Below are 19751 nucleotides of genomic sequence, written 5' to 3'. Positions count from 1 at the left end.
AGACACAGAGAGAGAGAGAATGAAAGAAGGGGCGATAGAGAAGTGAAGGTGGAAGGCTGGAGATACAGGGAGTGAAGTTGAGAGAAATAGTGGTTGGTAGAGAGGAATTTAAAAAGGAGAAAAATGAGAGAACTGATGGACGAGCTGGAGCTGGACCGAAGAGTGAGAGCGTCAGAGTGATGGGAAGGTCCCGAAAAGCCATAATAAACTTAAGAAGAAAAAAAGCATTCAGGCTTTGTTATTTACGCAGATATGCCAGTGACATTGTGTTGCGCTCCGTTGTTGCGTCTACACTCAGGAGGACTGTTTACGGTCTGACTTCCTGCCTCTGTGAGCTGTTAAGTTATATTAGATCACACGCCCACAATAAATGATGTTACAGTGGGGATTCATTAATCTGGAAGATTACATGAAGTTAGTTTTTATAGCTCACTCGAATCTTTATCTGCGTCTTTATCATGGGAAGATGAAACAATGTGTCAGGATTTTGCACAAATGTCTTTTTCCCAACAGTCTTCACCATAACGTATAAAGACAGAATGGAAAAGCTGCTGCGTGCTGATGCCATTTGCTCATCACTGTTGCGGCCAATATCGACTCTTTATAACTTTTAACATCTGAGCCTTCAAATTAATGTTTCCAGCAGGGTTGTTTTTCTTATGACGTTGGACGAGATTCTGTATCAAGCTAAGGGTCACATTTTGAGCCATACTGCACAATTTTCTGTACAAAGTCTCAAAAACTAGATTTCCTTCACTGCAGCCAACACAATATTTTTATTAGAGCTCATCTTAGAGGTGTTCAAGCTGACCCTGAAATTGGTTTTGTCCTCCAAAGTCAAAGTTACATTCAATGAGCTTCAGAATGAGGAACAAAGGTGATTTAAGCAATTTTGAACACAGCGTGGTTGTTGGTGCAAGACCGGCTTGTCTGACTATTTCAGAAACAAAAGCAGCAGTTCTCTGGGTGAAAATACATTGTTGCCTTGAGATGGCAACAGTAACTCAAAAAAAACAAACATTTGTTACAACCATGGTACGCAGAAGAGCGTCTTTGAATGCACAGCATGTTGAACCTTAAAGCAGATGGGCTGCAGCAGCAGAAGACCACACTGGGTACCATCCCTGTCAGCTGGACAGGAAACTGAAGTTACCCTCATACTCACAGACACTAAAAGAATCGGCAGGTGTGTCTAAACCGCACGGATGATTTCCGTTAAGATGACTATACAGATGATGTGATATCCTACATCAGCGTCAAGTTTTAGAGTGAATTCCAACAACAGCAATCCCTGGTTCATAGCTCAGAAGGCGGTTTAGCGAGACGGTGAGAGAGAGGCTAAACAGCAGCCCTGGAAGAATCTACGTCCACACTAGCCGGGATAGATTTGAAAACGGCGTCTTCGTCTGAAAACGATCTGCATCCACACTAGCGTTTTCAGTCATTTTCAAATTTGCTCGTCCACACTAAGACGGACGAAAACGCTGACGTTGCAGTTCCGCGCATGCGTGAAACGCAAGACGACTCGACCTGCGTCATTTCCCTCTGCGTTTATTTATATTCCGGCTCTTTGAAACGTGGCGGTGAAATGGCAAGACAACGAGTCACCAACGAGTACAAGGTTTCCAAAGCAAGCGAGAACATCGACCGGGAGATAGGGCAAACAAAATTGTGAGCAAACAAATCAACTGCTGTCCGATGCCGTCCACCATCTTGGTTTAAGTGGTCACATGACTGCATCATATGACCAACATGCGACATCGTTTTTGAAAGTCTGAGTTTTCGAGTGTCCACACTGCAGACTTTACACAACTATTATAACATTCAGAGTACTCCACATGACTGGTACACTGACCTTTCTGTGCAAAATGTCAGAGTAAGACTGCTCCTTTACTCAAGTGTTTAAGTATCTATGAGTGGTTCTGAATCTATTATATCTATACATCAATATGAAACTACTCTCAGTTTCAAACTAACTAAAAAAAAACATAAATAGGTGGTGACTACAAGTGATTCCAGGCTCGTTGCCTACTGACAAGGAAAGTATTTTTTAAACAGAAACAAATACTTCTTTAGTTTAAGTTACTAAGTTATAATCGTGTATCCAAAACGGTCATCGTCGCACTAGTAGGTCAGTGTCCTCTTCAGTAAGAAGCAGTGGTTTGACTTGAAAACGAGTAGTATTATAAAATAAAAAAAGGACAGGCATGAATCATTCATTCTCCTAAGCTCTTAGTAATCATGGGATAGGCTCTCACCCTTTCCAGTGGATCTCACAGGCTGTCTGAATGTTGCAGTCTGCACCGGCACATTTCAGGAATTAATTAAGACAGTAATCTCAATCTTCCCAACCCAACAGCTCCAATATACATACAGTCTATGACCAAACTGTAAAGGCCAGGCACGCGCGCGCACATGCACACAAACACACACATGCAGGCAGTTGATTGGCAGCTCACTTATCAGCCAGGGAGCCAGAGCACCATGGTTTACACAAGCACAAAGCAATTCAGAGGCCCGGATCACTGCAACACTACTGGCTCACATGACTCATAATGTACACAGTGAGTGTGTGTGTGTGTGTGAGTAAATGAAAGTACATCTAAACATGCTGTCCCTGCTTAAAACATGTATAGATTCTAGAAAAATTTATAACAGTGCGCATATTTTTAGTTCAATACACCGCCTCCACCCATATCTGGAAAACAATTTTGTGCAATTCGGGCTCCACGTTACTGGTTTATATCGGCAGCAGTTGGATCATGATTGGCCCTGAAATAGCAGAGATGTTGCTGCAGGTTCAAGCTCTCAGTTCTTTTCTCTTTCTGGTCAAATAGACTTCTGCAGATCAACCACAATATATTTTTTGAGGGAAAAAGGATTTTAAATGGAAAAACATTTTCTTTGTGACTTTTATCATCCTCTGTTGGCAGCCAGAGGGAACTGCAACAACATCTGGAATAGTTTGCGATGGTCCACATTTCCAAAAGACTCTCATTTCCACAGCAGAGGAGTAAAAATGGCACAGAGCACGTTTCGAAAGCCCGAAATCAGCCGTACGAAGGTAAATGCATATGATCCAAGGTGATGATGCTGTTTTTATGTAAGCAGATAGTTTGTGTGTCTGTAGGCAGACAGCGAGAGGAGCCGCCGGTCTAGACCTCCTCTGTTAAAGAGGCTCCCACGAGGATCCTCCAGCATCTCCTCTTTCTATTCGCATTGTCTCGGATGCCGAGGCGCCCTTATCACCTCCTCGCCTCCCGTCCTTCCCGTTTCTTCCTCATTCCCTCATTGTGTCCATCTTCTTCCTCTTCCCCTCCTCATTACTGGACATTAGGTGGCTGTTCTTGTGTTTCTTCCTCATTTCCCAAACTCTACCTTCCCCTTTATTCTTTAATGTTATAACCAGCATCAGTCCCTTAATCACCCAAGCACTTTTTTACATGAAATCACATAATGCAATCCAGTGCGCAAGTACATAAAAGAATAAATATGTACCGAAGAAGATATAAAAAACTGCACTCACTATGAAGCAGGCTGAGCCGGTCACTGCCTGCATTATTAAACTGACCTCACAGCTGGCTGCAACAAAATAAGAAACTCATTTTTATAAATTATTTTAAAAGTAGAAAAGTCAATCACCTTGGTCTGATCTGCCTGCAGCTGCTCTCTCATCCCCTGCTCACACTCCCCCTCCTCAGTATCAGGCCTGAAGCCCATCTGATTCCCCGCTCCAGATTAGCAGATTATATTATCATTATTATTACTATCATTATTAGAGCATCGATAGTTTGACAACCCCCACAGTCCACTACCGCAAACATTTTGCTGAAGTCTCTCAATCACAAAACTTTAGAGTTTCTCTAATTTAATTTCAAAAAGAAGAAAGAGTCACTGGTTCAAAGTGCTAAAGTTTAAGGATTTGATGTGTTTGCAGGGCCAAATTTCCTCAATTTTATATGTTTCATTAGACAAATGATTAATCTGGCTACCCAGAAAAATGCTGCAGATTAGTTGATAATAAAAAAGGTCAACAGGAAATTATTTTTTTGTCATGGTAATGTGACTCTCACCATGTAGCATTAAATAAAGGAATTCTATTAATGCTCTAAAATGCAGATGGATACATTTAAATTGATTAAAAAACTGTAATTACAAATTTTCGTTTTTGCTTTAATCCATGGATAACAACTCTTTATAACTAGCTAGCTGCACTCCTGGTTTGCATACTGGCAGCAGGACCAGGTCCTCATCATTCAGCTGCCTTTCCAGAGACAACCGGCCCATGTGCCGCTAATTCATTTACGAAAGCACGGGTACGCACATACAGGCGTGCACACACAGCTTACAGTCAGGTATCCCAATAAGCAATAACAGAGTGACCCTGAAGTAGCAGGAGGTGCATCAGGAGTGAGAAACTGAGGCAGCTATATTCAGCTATCATCTATTTCATTCTTTACACCTGTGCTTTACTGAGACATGTCAAAATGTCTCGTGTGCAAGATAGGAGGCCTAGCCCTCTACTGCTTACCCACAAAGTATGAATAGAAGGAGCACGTTTACGTGCATTCTCTCTAAGGATGCAAGTCTGCACATTACCGAGTATGTGCCGTGTGAACAGCTGTGCAACCTGCAACACTGGATAAATGCTAATCAGACTTGCATATAGATCGCCATCCCGCACATACCTATTAGCTCCTACGGAATGACCGCAGACTTTTGGAGAGCTGAGAATGGGAGTCAGGTTCATTCCTGTGTGTTATGCCAATAAAGTTTATCTTGAATTTGATTATAACATTTCTCAAGTAATTAAATGTAAGCTGCTCATAAAACAGTTTATGGACTCAGTGTATTCATTGCAGACTGAAGTGACAGAGAAGAGAGAAAATACCAGAGAAGTGGGCACCGATTGTATCACTTACCAACACAATGATAAAAAAATTTCCTGTCTGATTAGCTTGAAAACAAAATGTGAGCAATAGTTTATTCTGGCTCTGTATGTGAGGAAACTGCTTTTTCTTCAACGGTAGTTTGCCCCATCATAATTTATCATTACAAATTTGATCATTGTTTTACTACAAAAAAAAAAATCACAGAAGATGCTCAATATGTTTCTTACATCTTTAATATTTTACCCAATACATCAGGGGTCGGCAACCTTTCTGATGGCGAGTGCCATTTAAAATTTCCTCAGAAGTCAGTGTGACATATGATTGCATTAGCAATAAATTTAATAACGCTACACAATATATAGAACCACTTTACAGAGCTATATTTGTTTGCAGATGTTGGCAGCTGTCAGCGAATAGTTATCAGCTATTTTGAATAAAAAAAAAACACCTTTTATCCATAACAAGAACTCATAACAGCAAATGAACTGGCCTCCTCACAACAATGATAAGAAAAATAAACTGGGCCAATATGGCATGTTTGTTAATACAGAGACAAACATGTTAATGTGATCTCTGGTCTCCCACTCAGAGACACAGGTCTCCGAGTGTCCAGCATTCAGACGGCTACTTGAGGACACTCATGTGAGAGAAAGTCTGCTCACACAGACATGTAGAGCCAAATCCTGTCAATAAGGCCTCTGCAACGTTCTGAAGACAGTTAAACTTGTCAGGTAGTGATGTCCAGCAGGTGAAAAGGTAGCTCCATGAACACGCACAGCTGTGGATTCCAGCTGCTTTGATGTTGCATTAACTGGTATTAACTCAGCCAGTTAATGGGAGACAAATCCAGCTGCTCATTAAAGATTTCTGGTTTGTTCAGAAAATAAAACATTGGTCCAAACACCTGAAAGTCCCAAAAACGCCTTGTGTCTCGAGTCTACGGATGTATCCGTGTATCTCCGTGGTGCTGATGCTGCGCTGAGCGGAAAGCTGCTGAAGCTTTTGAGGTGTCAGAATGTGGAAAGCTAACAACGTCCCTCTCACCAGTAGGCTAAGTTATTTTTAACCAATTACAAGTTGAATCTGGTAGTTGGGGTTGTTAGTTAAGATACCGTCATTAAGAAGCAGCACAACTAATGTGTCTATGCAAGCTGATTTGCGATGTGCACCGCTGGTGTGGCCTTTTATTTTTTTGATGCACCTTCTCAGATTAATTCACTGCGTGTCGTGCCCAGAGCTGGACTGGGACGAAAAATACAGCCCGAGCATTTTAACTAGAGACCGGCCCCCCAGGTATTAAAGCCATAAAGCCTTTGAATGAAAACAAACGCTGTTGTTACAGTGATGTTCAGTCTTGTTGGTATTTAAGTATGATTTCTATACATTTTACATCAGATAAAAACTTTGGTTGTAAGATTCAGATAATTATTTAATAACAGCCAGACATTTTAAATGAAAATAAGAAAGTATTTCTTTGTGCCCACCTCTCCCTGTTAATGCCCTACCTGCCCCACTGGCAGCACTTTGCTAGACCCGCCCCTGCACAGTTACCAGCTGTCAGCTACTTAGAAAAGGATCCTGGTGTTTTTTGTCTCTCAGAAACAGTTCATAACTTCAACTCATTCATGTCACCTAAAAGGTAAACCTGTTTCTCCATCACAGCTCTGATGATCCAGTAAGGACATCTCCTGGTTTCATCTTCATGTTTCCCTCTCACCACATATCCAAACCCACATCATGACCAGCAGCTTTACAGCTGTGGCTCCAGCAAACATCAGCTGATACTAGAAATTAATATTAAATATATTCTAACAACAGCTGATCAAGCTTAAACATGCTGCTGTTGTTTAGCGCGACATCCGCTGGTTTCCTGTTTCTGACACAAAGTGGGCGATAAACAAACAACAGAGACGATCAGCTGATCATTGATCAGTTTCATGATTAAAGTAGCAACAGGAGAGAGAGGGGAGAGAATGAGAGAAGAAGAGGCAGCTGTGCAGCGTAACGACAGAATAACTCCAGCTTTGTGTCTTTTTCCATCCTAGAAAAACTGCGTCCCTTCTCAGCTCAACACGAAACGCGTAATGCTTTCTCTGAATGCGGGACGATTCCATCTTTTTACGGGACAGTTGGCAACTCTAGTAAATAATCTTATGAATAAAATAAAGTTCACTATCAGTAACATAGCACCCACCCAGCTGTATAAACTCCGTCATGCTAGCTAGTACGCAGTACGAGTTATTGTAACTGACTGTAAAAAGTCAGCGTAACGAAAATAAACTCCACCTAAACTTGGTTCATATCTGACCCAGATAGACTGCAGGTCATAACTTCTGACCTGAAGTTCAGTTCACACTCGGACCGGCGGCCGCCTCGGGTCTCTGCTCCTCCTGCCTCCCCTTTCCCTCATCCACCTGCTGGCCTCCACCACTTGTTAATGTTACTGAATCTGTAGAAGCTCCGCCATAGCCACCACCAAACAACTGAGTTATTTTTACACACCGGCCAGCATCTGGCCAATCCACCACCTTTCATTGTTTATACCGTTACAAAAAAAAAAAAAATCATCGACCCATCGAGCAAATGCCCGGTATGCCCGATGGCCAGCCCAGCTATGGCCGTGCCATCAGTTAACCCTTCGCGTGCCTTGGGTTGCCGACCCCTGCTGTACACTACAGATTACTTCATGCATAATGCCGTGACATGAATATGGAGCTTTGTTTTAAAACTGCCTGCATCAGGGAGCGTCACATTATACATGAATAATGGAGTTAAATAAATGTTATATTAATAATACACAAATACAAACGTTGGTGTGTTTTTGTGTTTTTCTGTGGTAACAGGAACTCGTGGTTTTGCATATTTACCCCCAAAAAAGCACTAAAACAAAGAGAAAAATGATTTTTTAATTTCTATTGTTATTTTACTAGTGTGTGTGTGTGTGTGTGTGTGTGTGTGTGTGTGTTGTGTGTGTGTGTGTGTGTGTGTGTGTGTGTGTGTGTGTGTGTGTGTGTGTGTGTGTGTGTGCGTGCGTGTGGTCGTTTTTCACTCAATATCAGACTGCACTGGAAGCAGGTGCACACAGGGTCAAAGGTCGTTGTGAATGAGTCTGTGTGTGTACGCTAAGCGCTTCATGTTCTGTCGGGGGACACAGTGTTTTATCTGGTCGGGCTTCTGTGACCTTTGAACCTGGCACTGTTCACCGTTTGGTTTCATATCGGCGATCTGGGAATTCAAGCTTGCCAGCTTCAAAATACACTTTCATTTATTGTTGTTCAGGAGAAGAACAGTGTGTGTATGTGTGTGTGGCTGTAAAAGCAGGTCAGGCGGTGTTGTTTGCCCAGGTTGCCTTAACACCCCGGAACAGAGTGCTCAGCACAGTAGGCGCAAATGGTCTGTCTTATCACTGCTGCTGGGGGGGGGCTTGTCATAACACTGGTTATGACTCTCCTTTACACGCACGCACGCACGCACGCACGCGCGCACACACACACACACACACACACACACACACACACGCACGCACGCGCGCACACACACACACACACACAAATCTGCACAAATACACTGTACTTTGAGTGTCAAGAATCGTTCTGACCACAGATTGGAGCCACGTGGCCCTCAGGTACCTCACACACACACAAACGTCTGCTTTGCACTGCAATAACTGACCTCCATGTGATCTTTTTGATACAATGGGGTCACGTGATGAAGCGGCACAGCTGCTTGAGGAGAAGGTGTTTGGCTCCCCGGGTTGTAGAGACCACAAGTCCTCCCAAAGCTCTGTGGACCGAGCTATCAGACCTGTAATTACTGCCAGAGCAAACAGCCGGTACGCTGATTACGCTACTGTGCGTAATACTTTCTCTCCTCCCTCGAGCGCAGAGGCGTCGGCACCGAGGTCAGGGGTGAAACCGTTTACAACCGCGCTGGGCTGGCGGGGTCATAATTCACCACAAGGCTGTCCCCGCGGGTAAATAGCAGGAAAGGGTAATAACTCATCCACGCATTCAACACAAACGGTGTTTCCTCTGTAACCTCGCCAACTTCCTCCTTTGGTATATCTGACCATACACACACACTGTCATCATTGCTCAGTTAGCCACAATGCATACCTACATACTCATGAAAAGAGCAAATGCATATAAGGAGAGCAGAGAGCGCTCTAATCCATCAGGCATCTTCACCAAAAACACTCAAAACTGCTGCTTTCATCAGATCACTATCGCTGGATTTCAAACGTCTAAGAAGAAGAGAACAAATCAAGTAGAGAGAGTCCCAAAACCACGATCTAACTCCAAATAAAAGCATTTTTTAACCTTCCAGAGCCGGAAGCCGATCGAATCTGCTTCAACTGCCAGCTAAGAACGGGATTATTTCAATGTTTTCAAAGTGTTCACAGTATTTTATCCACACTCAGCTCGGGCACCGTGCACATGTGGGCATGACTGACTGCAGTCACATGCGGCTCTCACGCTGAGCTATCTGATTGTCAGCATGAGAATCTTTGCCAGTTGATACCCAATCAGTCACCATCTAGCTGCTTTAATATCAGTAGAATCAAGCGAGTCATCCTGCTGACGCTGTGCCTTTCCTCTTTTTCTTCATCTGCCGCCGCTTACTGTACGCACCCAAAAGTTTCTCGCCTTTAACAAAGGAGAATATGTTTAAAACACAAACAGATAGTCATCAAATAAAATTTCCCAACATGTCTGTGCTATCACACGCACAATCTGGAAAGAGTAATACGTGCTATTAATTTGAATTAAATTAATTGATGAGGACGCTTGTTAGGGAGGAGAGAGAGTGCGAAGAGATTGAGGGAGAATAGAAATGCATTCACACCTATCATCTAATTATACAACAACATTAATCCCATTAGGGCTGGAACTGATTGCCAGGGTCTGGACCCCGGCTGCTCCTGCCTGGGCCTGTTGTTATTGCAGCCGAGCCTCTGCTCCTGCCTGCTCCGGCCTGATAACAACTCTAATCATGCTTGGCAATCTCTATCTGCGCCGGAGATCGGGCCCCCGCGGCTTATCTAAAGTTCACATCAAGCTAAAAGCAGAACAAAGGAGGAGTTAAAAAAAAAAAGCACACTGAAAGAGAAAAAAAACAAAAGGCAAAGCCACCAAGGCGCAGCGTGACTCTCCTGGCTGTGTGTGGAATTTAGACAAGCTTGTGTGTTTTAGTTTCGTCACTCACAAACAATGAATTAATCCCTCAATGTGCGACTGTATGGAAATCACGTGAGCCGCACCCACGCATTCCTGTTACACAATTTTAGTTTTTTAAAACTAGCGTTCAAAGTTTCAAAACAACTTTGAGCAGAAAGAGAACAAGAGAGAAAGAAGACGAAGACTAAGAGGAGGAGGAGGAGGTCAGCCCGGTGATTTCCTTGTCTGGCCTCTGCAGGCGTCCTGGTTTGCTTTCAGCTGTGGGAGGCAGCGCATTATTCATGCTGACCTCTGAGCTCTAGCGCTGATGTCATAGGAACCAGGCGTTCTCTCACTCTCACACACACACACACACACACACACACACACACACACACACACACACACACACACACACACACACACAATCAGCAGAGTGGATCTGCAGGTTGTTATCTATCTACCATCTGCAGGCCTCCTTATCAGCCCCAAACATCTTTCTCGGTAGAGGGTGGGGGAGCGGCAGAGCAGGCTGGCTGGGCTGCCATTAAAAAACACACCACAACACATTCATCTAGCAGCACACTTTTTCACTATTTTTCTATCTCTTTCTTCCCACTATCTACCTCCACTCCCTCTCCAAACCCCCTCCCCTTATCACAGCACTTTTTTCCCAACCGCTCTTCCCTTTTCGCTTTTCTCTCTCCTTCTTTTAATTATCTAGACATCCAGCCCTAGCCGATCGCAAACAAAAAACCACCAACAGCAACGGCGGCGCTGGTAAAAATGGCACACAACGTCCACATGTAATTACAATGCGCCCTCCGTCCTCCATCTCTCCTTCCATCTGCCCAACCTCCCCTTCCTCCTCTCCCCCTCCTCTCCCCCCTCTCTTTTGCTTTCTGCGATATCAGCAGCAGCGATCGCCGCCAAGTTTTATCGCGTCTCCCATCTCAACCGCCAAAATATAAGCCCAGGGATCCAGCCTCAGTGGGCTGCCTGCCTGCCTCCTATCGCCCCATCAAGAAGAGCAGCCATATCAGGCTGAAAGATCACAAACCGTTGGGGAGGATGACGCACAAAGAGACACAGACAAATATCTATCTGCTACACAAACACCCCCTTCTCCTCCTCTACTAAGGGCCTCCAGAAAGCTCTGGACTTGGACTGCTGTTTGGCAAAAAAAAATAAAAATCCAAACCTAAAAGAGACATCCACGCTACACTGTCCTAATGGAGCACTCCAGTGTGTGTGTTTGTGCGTGTGTGTGGGTGGGTGCTGCCAGTGTTCAATTGTTGCTTTTCAAACCACACCTGAGTCTGCACAGTATTAGCTACTGTAGCTATGGGGGCGTTTCCAGGATTCTTGATTTCCTAAATGGAACGGGTACGGGTGGGTGGAGAGGCAACCAAACATGAACGGGGAGGCAGGGGGGGGGGGGGCTACAAATAAAATTTATTACTAAAATAAATAGTTGAAACACAAGATTCAGCCATGAGGTAATACAGCTAATAACAGTGTTTCCAGTTTTATTAACTGTAATAAATTATGTTTGCAGTGGTTCATGTAGGTTTAACACTACTTTTCTTTGTTTCAAACACAAAAGTTGATGTTGATACAAAGAAACAAAGAAAAGGACAACAAAAAGATGTCATCTCCATCGATTACGACACATTAATGCCGATATTTACAGGAAAAGTGAAGTAGTCTTAACATAAACATCTTCAGTGTGGTACGAAAGGCAGGAATACTCAGTCACTTGGCTTCATGGATGATTCTAGACCACCTGAGGTTTGCTTTACTGTAACTGCACCACTAATGAGTTGGATTATAATCTGCACACATACGAAACCACCCCGCTCATTCAAAGTATCCCCACTGATTCATTTAGTGCATTTTTCACACACACTCTGCAGCCCTGAACCTTTTAAAGCATTACCTATTGGAGGTTTATGCAAGAACTCAAACATCCAACTCAGCTGGACCAGGTTTCACCTGCCAGCTCACCTGTAATGTTCGTTAACTGAAGAGTCGATGTACTGACGACATTTCTTTCATGATCAGTACAATAGTTCATCATACTATGAAACTGAGGGCCAGGGCCAAGAACATCTATATATCTTGCATTTTTTCCAGACATCTTCAACCAATAAAATAAATAAAAAAGTTACCGCTTGTGAAGTCTTTCAGCTCTTCATCACACTGCGTTTAAACATTTAGCCATTAGCCAAATTGATGCAGTTACACTAACATCACACACGAGCGCTCCTCTTTCCATCACACAAATGTAAGCCTTCCAAAATGCAAATGGCTAAATCCACAACGTGAGAAACTATAACACACAAACTTCAGGAGACGTCAGGAGAATTCGGCCATTAGCTGCACTCAGATGACTGGAAATACACCAACTGTAAATCAGCAATTTCCTTTTAAATATCTTAAACACGTCAAGCTCTCACGTCTCCGTCTGTTGAAAGCTTTAACTGGACACCAAATAACTTTTACAATAACAGGAAGAGCTGTATTGAGAGCAGGTCACAAGCTTATTTGTAGCTCCAAATGCAACGTTAAAAAACGAGTGGTTTACCTTCAGCTGGATGAGTAACTAAATGACTTATCGAAGGTGTGAATCAATTTAGGAAACAAAGTCGGTTTCAACAATGAAACGGCACCCAACACCACTGTGACCTGGCTGGAATTTGTCATATCACTATCAGCAAGCAGCATGCTCAAAACAACATGGTGGTTCAACAGTAACAGTAGTGGTAGCAGCTCCTACCTCATGAACCCCCCCCCCCCCCCAAACACACACACACACACACCCCAGCTGAACAAAGTCCTTATCACTCCTCACTCTTTCCTATCAAAATGTCTGCCAAATCACAAGAGAGTCACGGGGCTGAGAGCCTGGCCGGCCTCGACCACAGCCGGGGCCTGGTGCACAGGGAAGCACGGTGGACCAGAAGCACTGATAAAGATGGCCATGACACCCCTGAGACGCGCACATATACACGCTGTCTCATACACACCGGGTCTAGCCTGAGTTTATCAGCCTTGGGGTCTGGAATACATCTCCAGGCCTCGCTGCTGGCCTTACTGGAGGTGCCTGCTGGGAGCTCACTGCCTCTCTATGGGAACCGATGTAGGAGGGGTAGGGTTAGGCATCATCGAGAGAAATTCCTGATGGAAATCCATGACCAAGACAGATGCCGTGGATGAATTAGAACACAAACAGCTACCACCAACTGTATTCTCCAGGTACTGAAGACATCATCATCATCATCTGCCTTCATTAGTCCAGGTTAATCAACAAACGGTTTGTTGAAGGGATGATTTAAATATCTACTTACAGCATTTCTGGATCCAAAATGAAAAAGAGAAACTTTACTCCAAGTGTGCCGCACCATTTTGGACTAGATGCTTGAATCCAACTGAACAGAGTCTAAGCACAGCAACAAAATCTGAATCTGGAACTTGATGTACCCAAGATAAATTAGAGACATGGCACTCAAAGAGGTAGAAATCGGAGGAGGAATTCCACAGGAGCAAACACTTAATGAAACCTTATTTTCACAAAAAGCCAGCAAACTTTAAGCATTTATTAAAGATCAGATTTATTTTTAAGTCCTCGCAACGAATGAAGTTAAGGTAGATGCAGCTTCAAAATGAGTGTGTGTGTGTTCGTGTGTGTGTGTGTGTGTGTGTGTGCGTGGGGTGTCAAGACTTGCTTCCAGGACTTTGGACAGAACAAAGCAAATCTGTCTGCTAATAAAACTAATACTAATAATATTACACATGATAATAGTAATAACAATAAAAATACAGCCGACATGTGGCGTTACTAATGTTTACAAATGGACAAACTGTAATGACAGCACTGACTCTGGTAAGTCCAATGTACCTGCAAGCTGGAATAAAATATCAATATGTGTCATTACTGTGTCGATTATACATCACAAGAGGAAGAAGTGTGATGAAGTTGCCATGTTAATAATTTCCTTTGGCTTCGTTCACATGGATTTTAAGGAGAGACACGTCAGACCGTCTCCAGGTCTATTAATGACTATCTGCAGACAGTAAAATCAGTTTACAAGGATGTTGTAGTTTGGCAAAGAAGTCCTTGCATGCATGGCTGGTTAGCATTTGAACTTTCTAATAACCGGCCTCTCTGTGGTTGCTATGTTTGGTTTCTGCACAAGAACAACTGTTTGATTCATTTAAAAAGATCCACAGGTTTTGGGGAGGTTTTAGGTTAAATAGGACACCGTGACACAATCAGTGACGACGCTGCCAAACAAACTTATGTCACGGTTTCCAGCTGCTGCTTCCAAATATTTGTTCTTCTCCAGCAGAACCACATTAACACTGAGAGTCCCCACCATCCCCTCGGTGTGCAACAGGCAGGAGCAGAGGTTAATCACAACATCATTAATATGCTCTTATATCAACTCTGAACGTCAGTTAGCAGCGATAAACCCTCACACGTTTTATAAACAGGAAGAGCTCGTCAAGCACGGAGACCAGCCAAGCGCCAGACCAAGAAAAGGGCCTTTCAAGCGGCCCCGAGATGCATTATTGAGTTAAAAGGATAGATGAAAAAACAGATCCAATTGTAAGCCGCTATCAGCGGGAGAGATCGGCCATGCGGCCTATCTCACGCCCCATCTCTAGGAAGGAGAAGTGAAAAGCCAGGAGGGGGGATGCAGCGGCGGCCTTGGCGCTGCCTCAGACAGAAAACAAATAAAAAAGATCCAATTTTAATCTTTATCTGCGCTCACATCGGATCGCTGCTTTATCTCAGCTCACATCGGCTTTTTGCCGAGAACACTGACGTTTCCACAACAGAATTAAACAGGAAGCCCCGGCCACACTTTCAGCTGCCAATGCACAAAAACATTCCGCACAGGGTAATAAAGAAAAACTTTTTGATATTCCTGCACAGCCTTACAGCGCGGAGGCAGCTGCCGAGGAGCCCCTTTAATAAAGGCTGAGGAGGACAGGAGGGGCTGGAGGGGAGGCGACATCCTCCGGTTATCCCGAGACAACGAGCTGCATCTGAAACTTAAAGTCTTCAGAGTCAGCTGTGCTTTCTAATTTACGCACCGATGAGGGGGGTCCGGGCAGGGACGCGCGTGCGGCGCATCGACACACGAACACTCAGAAGAAGAAGAAGAAGAAGAAGAAGAGGGGAAACTTGTGTCATGCTTACGCTTTATCTGCCGGGGTTTGCTCTGCTTCCTCCGGGACATGCTGCCTCTGCTCTCGGGCTGAGCGGCAGAGAAGTGGTCAGGCTCTTCCTCTGGTTTCTGCCTCCTCTTCTTCTTCTTCTTCTTCGTTCACAGCTGCGACGCGGCGCTCCGAGCAGCGACCGGAGAAATCCTCATGACCCGCGTGCGCTTTCACAGCTATCTTGTGCCACGACAGCTCCCGCGAGGCTACCTGTAGCTGAGTCCCCACCTGTGACCGAGGCTCTTCTTCTCAACTACAAATATCTGCCTCCGCCTCACCTCTCGCTTTCCTGCAAACGTTACTCCGTTACCGGGCGCGCCTCCGCTGTGTCCGCTGGCACGTCACTCAGCGACACGCAGTAAATGTGTGTCCCGTGGAAGCTCGCGCTGATAAAAGTGTCAGCTGTGGAGGTCAGCGGCGCGGCTGCTGTTTTCTCTGTCAAGTTTTCCTCCGGCTGGTCCGCCCCCTCGTCTGCCCGCACCGCGTCTAAGCCAGGGAGCCACTTTCAATGGAGCTCGAGCGCTACAGTCAACTCCGCTACTACACCGGAGCGGACGCGCCTCTGACACGCCCCTTGCGTCTGACGTAGAGCGCCGCACTCGTCCCCGATTGGCTCCCGTCTACCCCGTTGTAAAGCGCAATAAAACAGAAAGTATGCCTTATAATTCCACCGCGTGATCGACTTCACAATACAAATATCAGCAGTGTATATAAATCCTCAACTCTAATTAAGTAATGATATAATATTGATTTATACTGTAATTATAGATGGATAATTAAAACGATACTAACCGTGATCACTGTGTCCTTTAAAAAGTCTGTAAAGTTTAGTTTCTTAACTTTTTTCTTGCTGTTTTGTGGTTCTTTTCACTTCTTTCAGCAGCACAGTGGAGTGTAATGCTGATGTACACGCATGACAAATATGTCCCGTGCTCTCCATCCATCCTACGGCTATAAATAAGGGCTATGCTGTTTTTGTTTACTTGTTCATTTAGTAGGTGTAGTTTTTGCATCAACATCTGTAATCTATCATGGGAGCCAAACAGTGGTGACTGTCAGATCTTGGTGTCTAATGTTAGTAATGTTAGTAGACTGCATAAAATTTCAAACATAGTGTGATGCAGAGAGTTAATTTTCGTAAATAGGGGACAAATAGCAGCAAAACAAACAAACATCTGCTGTTTTCCATATGAAAAATTATGGAAAAATGTAAAAGCTTTAAGCAAACGTAGAAATTAATACTAATTAATTTATTCATATTATTAAAAATTAATACTTTTTCCAATAAAACGGAATAAATGATAAATGAAATTGCCCAAATAAGTAGAAACAGATTAAAGTAATACATTTTTTTCTATTTTATGAGCTTTGATTTTTATTTAAGTGATTTTGTAGACTGCTCATTGATTGACCACAAATGAAGGAAGTCCAATTATAGAAAACGTATATAAAATGTTGACTTTACTCAAAAGATAAATGTGTCACTGCCCTGCAGCAGACCCCACCTCTCACCTTACGACCGCTGGGATACTCTTAAGCACTCCACCCGTTTTCTTAACCAATGTGTTTATAAGCGGTGGGTAAATTATTCAAATTTGTTTTCTTTTGTGTTACCTGCGTGTGTCTTCTGTGTGGCATTGCTTTCATTGTCGTGCACTTTGTTTCTTGTTCAAATGTGATACAGACATGAGATTAGCCAGGATTTCCTTTTGGTCTGACGACAGGCTGCTTCGGTTTCCTGCATGAATGACTCACGTTGAAATGTTTACCTTATAAGAATACCTACAAAGTGTAACAGCAGTGTTAGGCTGTGACATAATGAGGCTTTCATGACACATGAAAAATGAATATTAATAACATTAACACTATAAGAGCAGACTGAAAAATGAAGAGAAATGCAGAGTGCACTCTTCTTTCCTTTTAATATTCTGTCTTTTTAGATATTTAGCTTATTTTAATAACTTAAAATAAAAGAGTCTAAAGATTGTTTTAGGTCGGTATAGCTTCATCACTTTTGAAAAATAATAACCCTAAGAGTGCATAACTGAAAGCCTCCTTTGACTTTGGATAGGAGCATTCAGTGGCTCAGTTATAGAGTGTTATTCTATCCAGGGATTTCAGCCAGCAACCTCTAGGTTACACACGTGCTTCTCCAAAAATGCATGCTGCATTCAACAAGAAGATGGAAGAGGATCGAGATTAGTTTCTTCCCAGCGAAATTCACTGGTGCCATCTAGTGGGCACTTTTCGAATAACCACTGATTCCTCGCAGGGGAGCAGCTCGCCCCTCTCCTTTCCTTTATCAGTCCTCGATTCCTTTACTTGGCTCTTCTGTTAGCGTCCAAGTCTCCATGTCTCCTCTGCCCTGCATGCCTCAATGTCCCCTTAATTCAAAAGTGACTCCATCCTCATAAACTTCCAAGTTAAAAGCCCAAGAGAATATGCTTTAAAACACATTTACAGCCTGAAATAAAAAAATTAAAAAAAATAGCCTCTAGTTGTATAGATAGTTTCACCTTCATAAAAATAGTGTAAAATGTTTTGGATACTGGCTGCTGGCCATCTGTCAGGCCTTATATCCACTAATTGGACTCACAGAACTGGATCTTGTCACCGTGTTTGTGCTGTAGGTTTATTTTTGGTTTATTTTTAATTGATGTATCTGACAAATAATTGGCTTTCTGGATGATATTGCCCATCAATAGTTTCAGGTTTGGTGATAAAAATTCTAGCATTTATAGGACTGTTTCTTCGAGCTATCTTAGCGCATATTTGTGTCCGTACACTTTATGCTTGTGCCTGGAATACCAAGCTTGGGACTTGCCACCAATTGCACTTAGAACTGAAGAAGCTTCACAGATTAGAGGTGAAACATCTTCAAGAAACTTAATTAAGTCCAGACGCTTTTCTTTCCAAGCTTCTTAGACTACGATGATCTGGATGACTGAGAACCTTCACAGACAACACTGCACTTTCTTGTCTAGATATGAAAATTATGTTGCCAAAATCAAAACATGGCATGAGGTAAATTCAGAAATATGTCAGGTGCATTACATTGGCTACATCTATCTTCATATCTAAAATGAAAAACTACGGATTAAAACTTTAATTCATCTAAGAACTATCAGCAATGACTTCACACCTCTGACTCTCAAAAGCCACAGACACACTATTCTTTGATTTTTTACTAAAACTCATTTGTGGAACCAACCAAAAGTCACTTTCTCAGATACACTTAGTTTTTGTTGCATCTGCTAAGTTTTGTTATTGGTTTTAGAGAATGACATCATATCACCACAGTGCTGGTTTCCTGTGTGTTCATCAAGTGGGCTACATTTAACATCTTGCTGTTGGAGGGCCAGGTTTAGTGCTCAGGCCATTATTTGCGTCACTGTTGTGGTTTTTGTGGTTGCCTTGATTTGATCACAAGCAGGGTTTAGGGTAGTGTTAATGCGTGGCTCAGTGTCTGCAACCAGCTGCAGTGTCATAGTCATTGTCTTACTCAGAGTGTAAGCTCAGTTTCTGTGAGCTCGGCATCTTCTGAGGAGGCTGACTTAAACTGACCTAGAGTGCTGCTGCAGCAGATGCACACATACCTGGAAGCATTAATTACAGACAGCAGGGGTTATGCATTTCCAGGACTTGTGTCATACTTACTGCCATCAACTGTGCAATATTTCCTTGTCTTGTCATTATTTTGCAGCTTGTTGCAGGAAAGCAGGTTGAGGTTGAATTTCTGTAAGCCCTTCATGCTCCCAGAACAAGTTATCAGAACTTGGCATGTTTGCTTGGCCTCTTGAAACTCTGTTTTTCTGCTGATTGTAAAAAGGTAAACACACTGTTGCCTAACTTGACCTTTGGGGTGGAAGACTGCACTGACACGCTGCTCACTGTTTACTCAGACAAACCTTGTAACTTCTGAATTCTGTTTGTAACATCTGCCAGTCTCTTGTTATCTTTATTTTTGTCATGCTCACATACTCCATTTGTTTTATTGCTCAAAGCATGTTCTGCTTTTTTGCACCATACTGTAAACATCTGAGGTGTTTAGGCAGCAGGTCCGGTAATTTGGAAGCAGGAACAGAGGATAAAACTGGCTTATTCTCATTCCCAGGGAGTGAAACAAAGTTAAAGTACCAGGTGTCCTTGGGTGGAGCTGTGCAACCAAACGGGCTATGTCATCGGCGAGATAGGTATCCATGCTGGATTTTATTGTTCTAAAGGAAGGAGTTTCACCCTAACCAAAAATAGTGACGTGAAAACAAACATAAAAACACATAAAAACTAAACAGACCAGTGAGTTAACTGGAGACACAAACCAGGAACTCCACCTGTCCCGCCTCCTATTGAAGACTGTGTGTGTGAAGTTATATTCTACAAAAGAGAACACACTGAATAAGATTTTTAATCTGAATCTATGAGCAATCTGCTTCCTATTATGGTCACATATACAATCAGCCACATTACAAAATGG

The 19751-nt window shown here is 43.2% G+C and overlaps 1 protein-coding gene across 1 annotated transcript in view; it reads right to left on the bottom strand.

The window, feature by feature from the left end:
- Window positions 1-15832, bottom strand: part of zfpm1 (zinc finger protein, FOG family member 1) — a 106441-nt gene extending 90609 nt beyond the window's left edge. Inside the window, exon 1 of the mRNA XM_082540902.1 lies at window positions 15258-15832. Within this exon, the coding sequence (XP_082397028.1) occupies window positions 15258-15297 (40 nt within the window). The 5' untranslated portion in view covers window positions 15298-15832. The remainder of the gene's footprint in view (window positions 1-15257) is intronic.
- Between the last annotated feature and the right edge of the window lie 3919 nt (window positions 15833-19751).

Source organism: Aulonocara stuartgranti (genome assembly GCF_965226115.1).
Source record: "Aulonocara stuartgranti genome assembly, chromosome: 7".
In the NCBI taxonomy this organism is placed as follows: domain Eukaryota; kingdom Metazoa; phylum Chordata; class Actinopteri; order Cichliformes; family Cichlidae; genus Aulonocara; species Aulonocara stuartgranti.
This window is presented reverse-complemented; position numbering and strand designations above follow the sequence as displayed.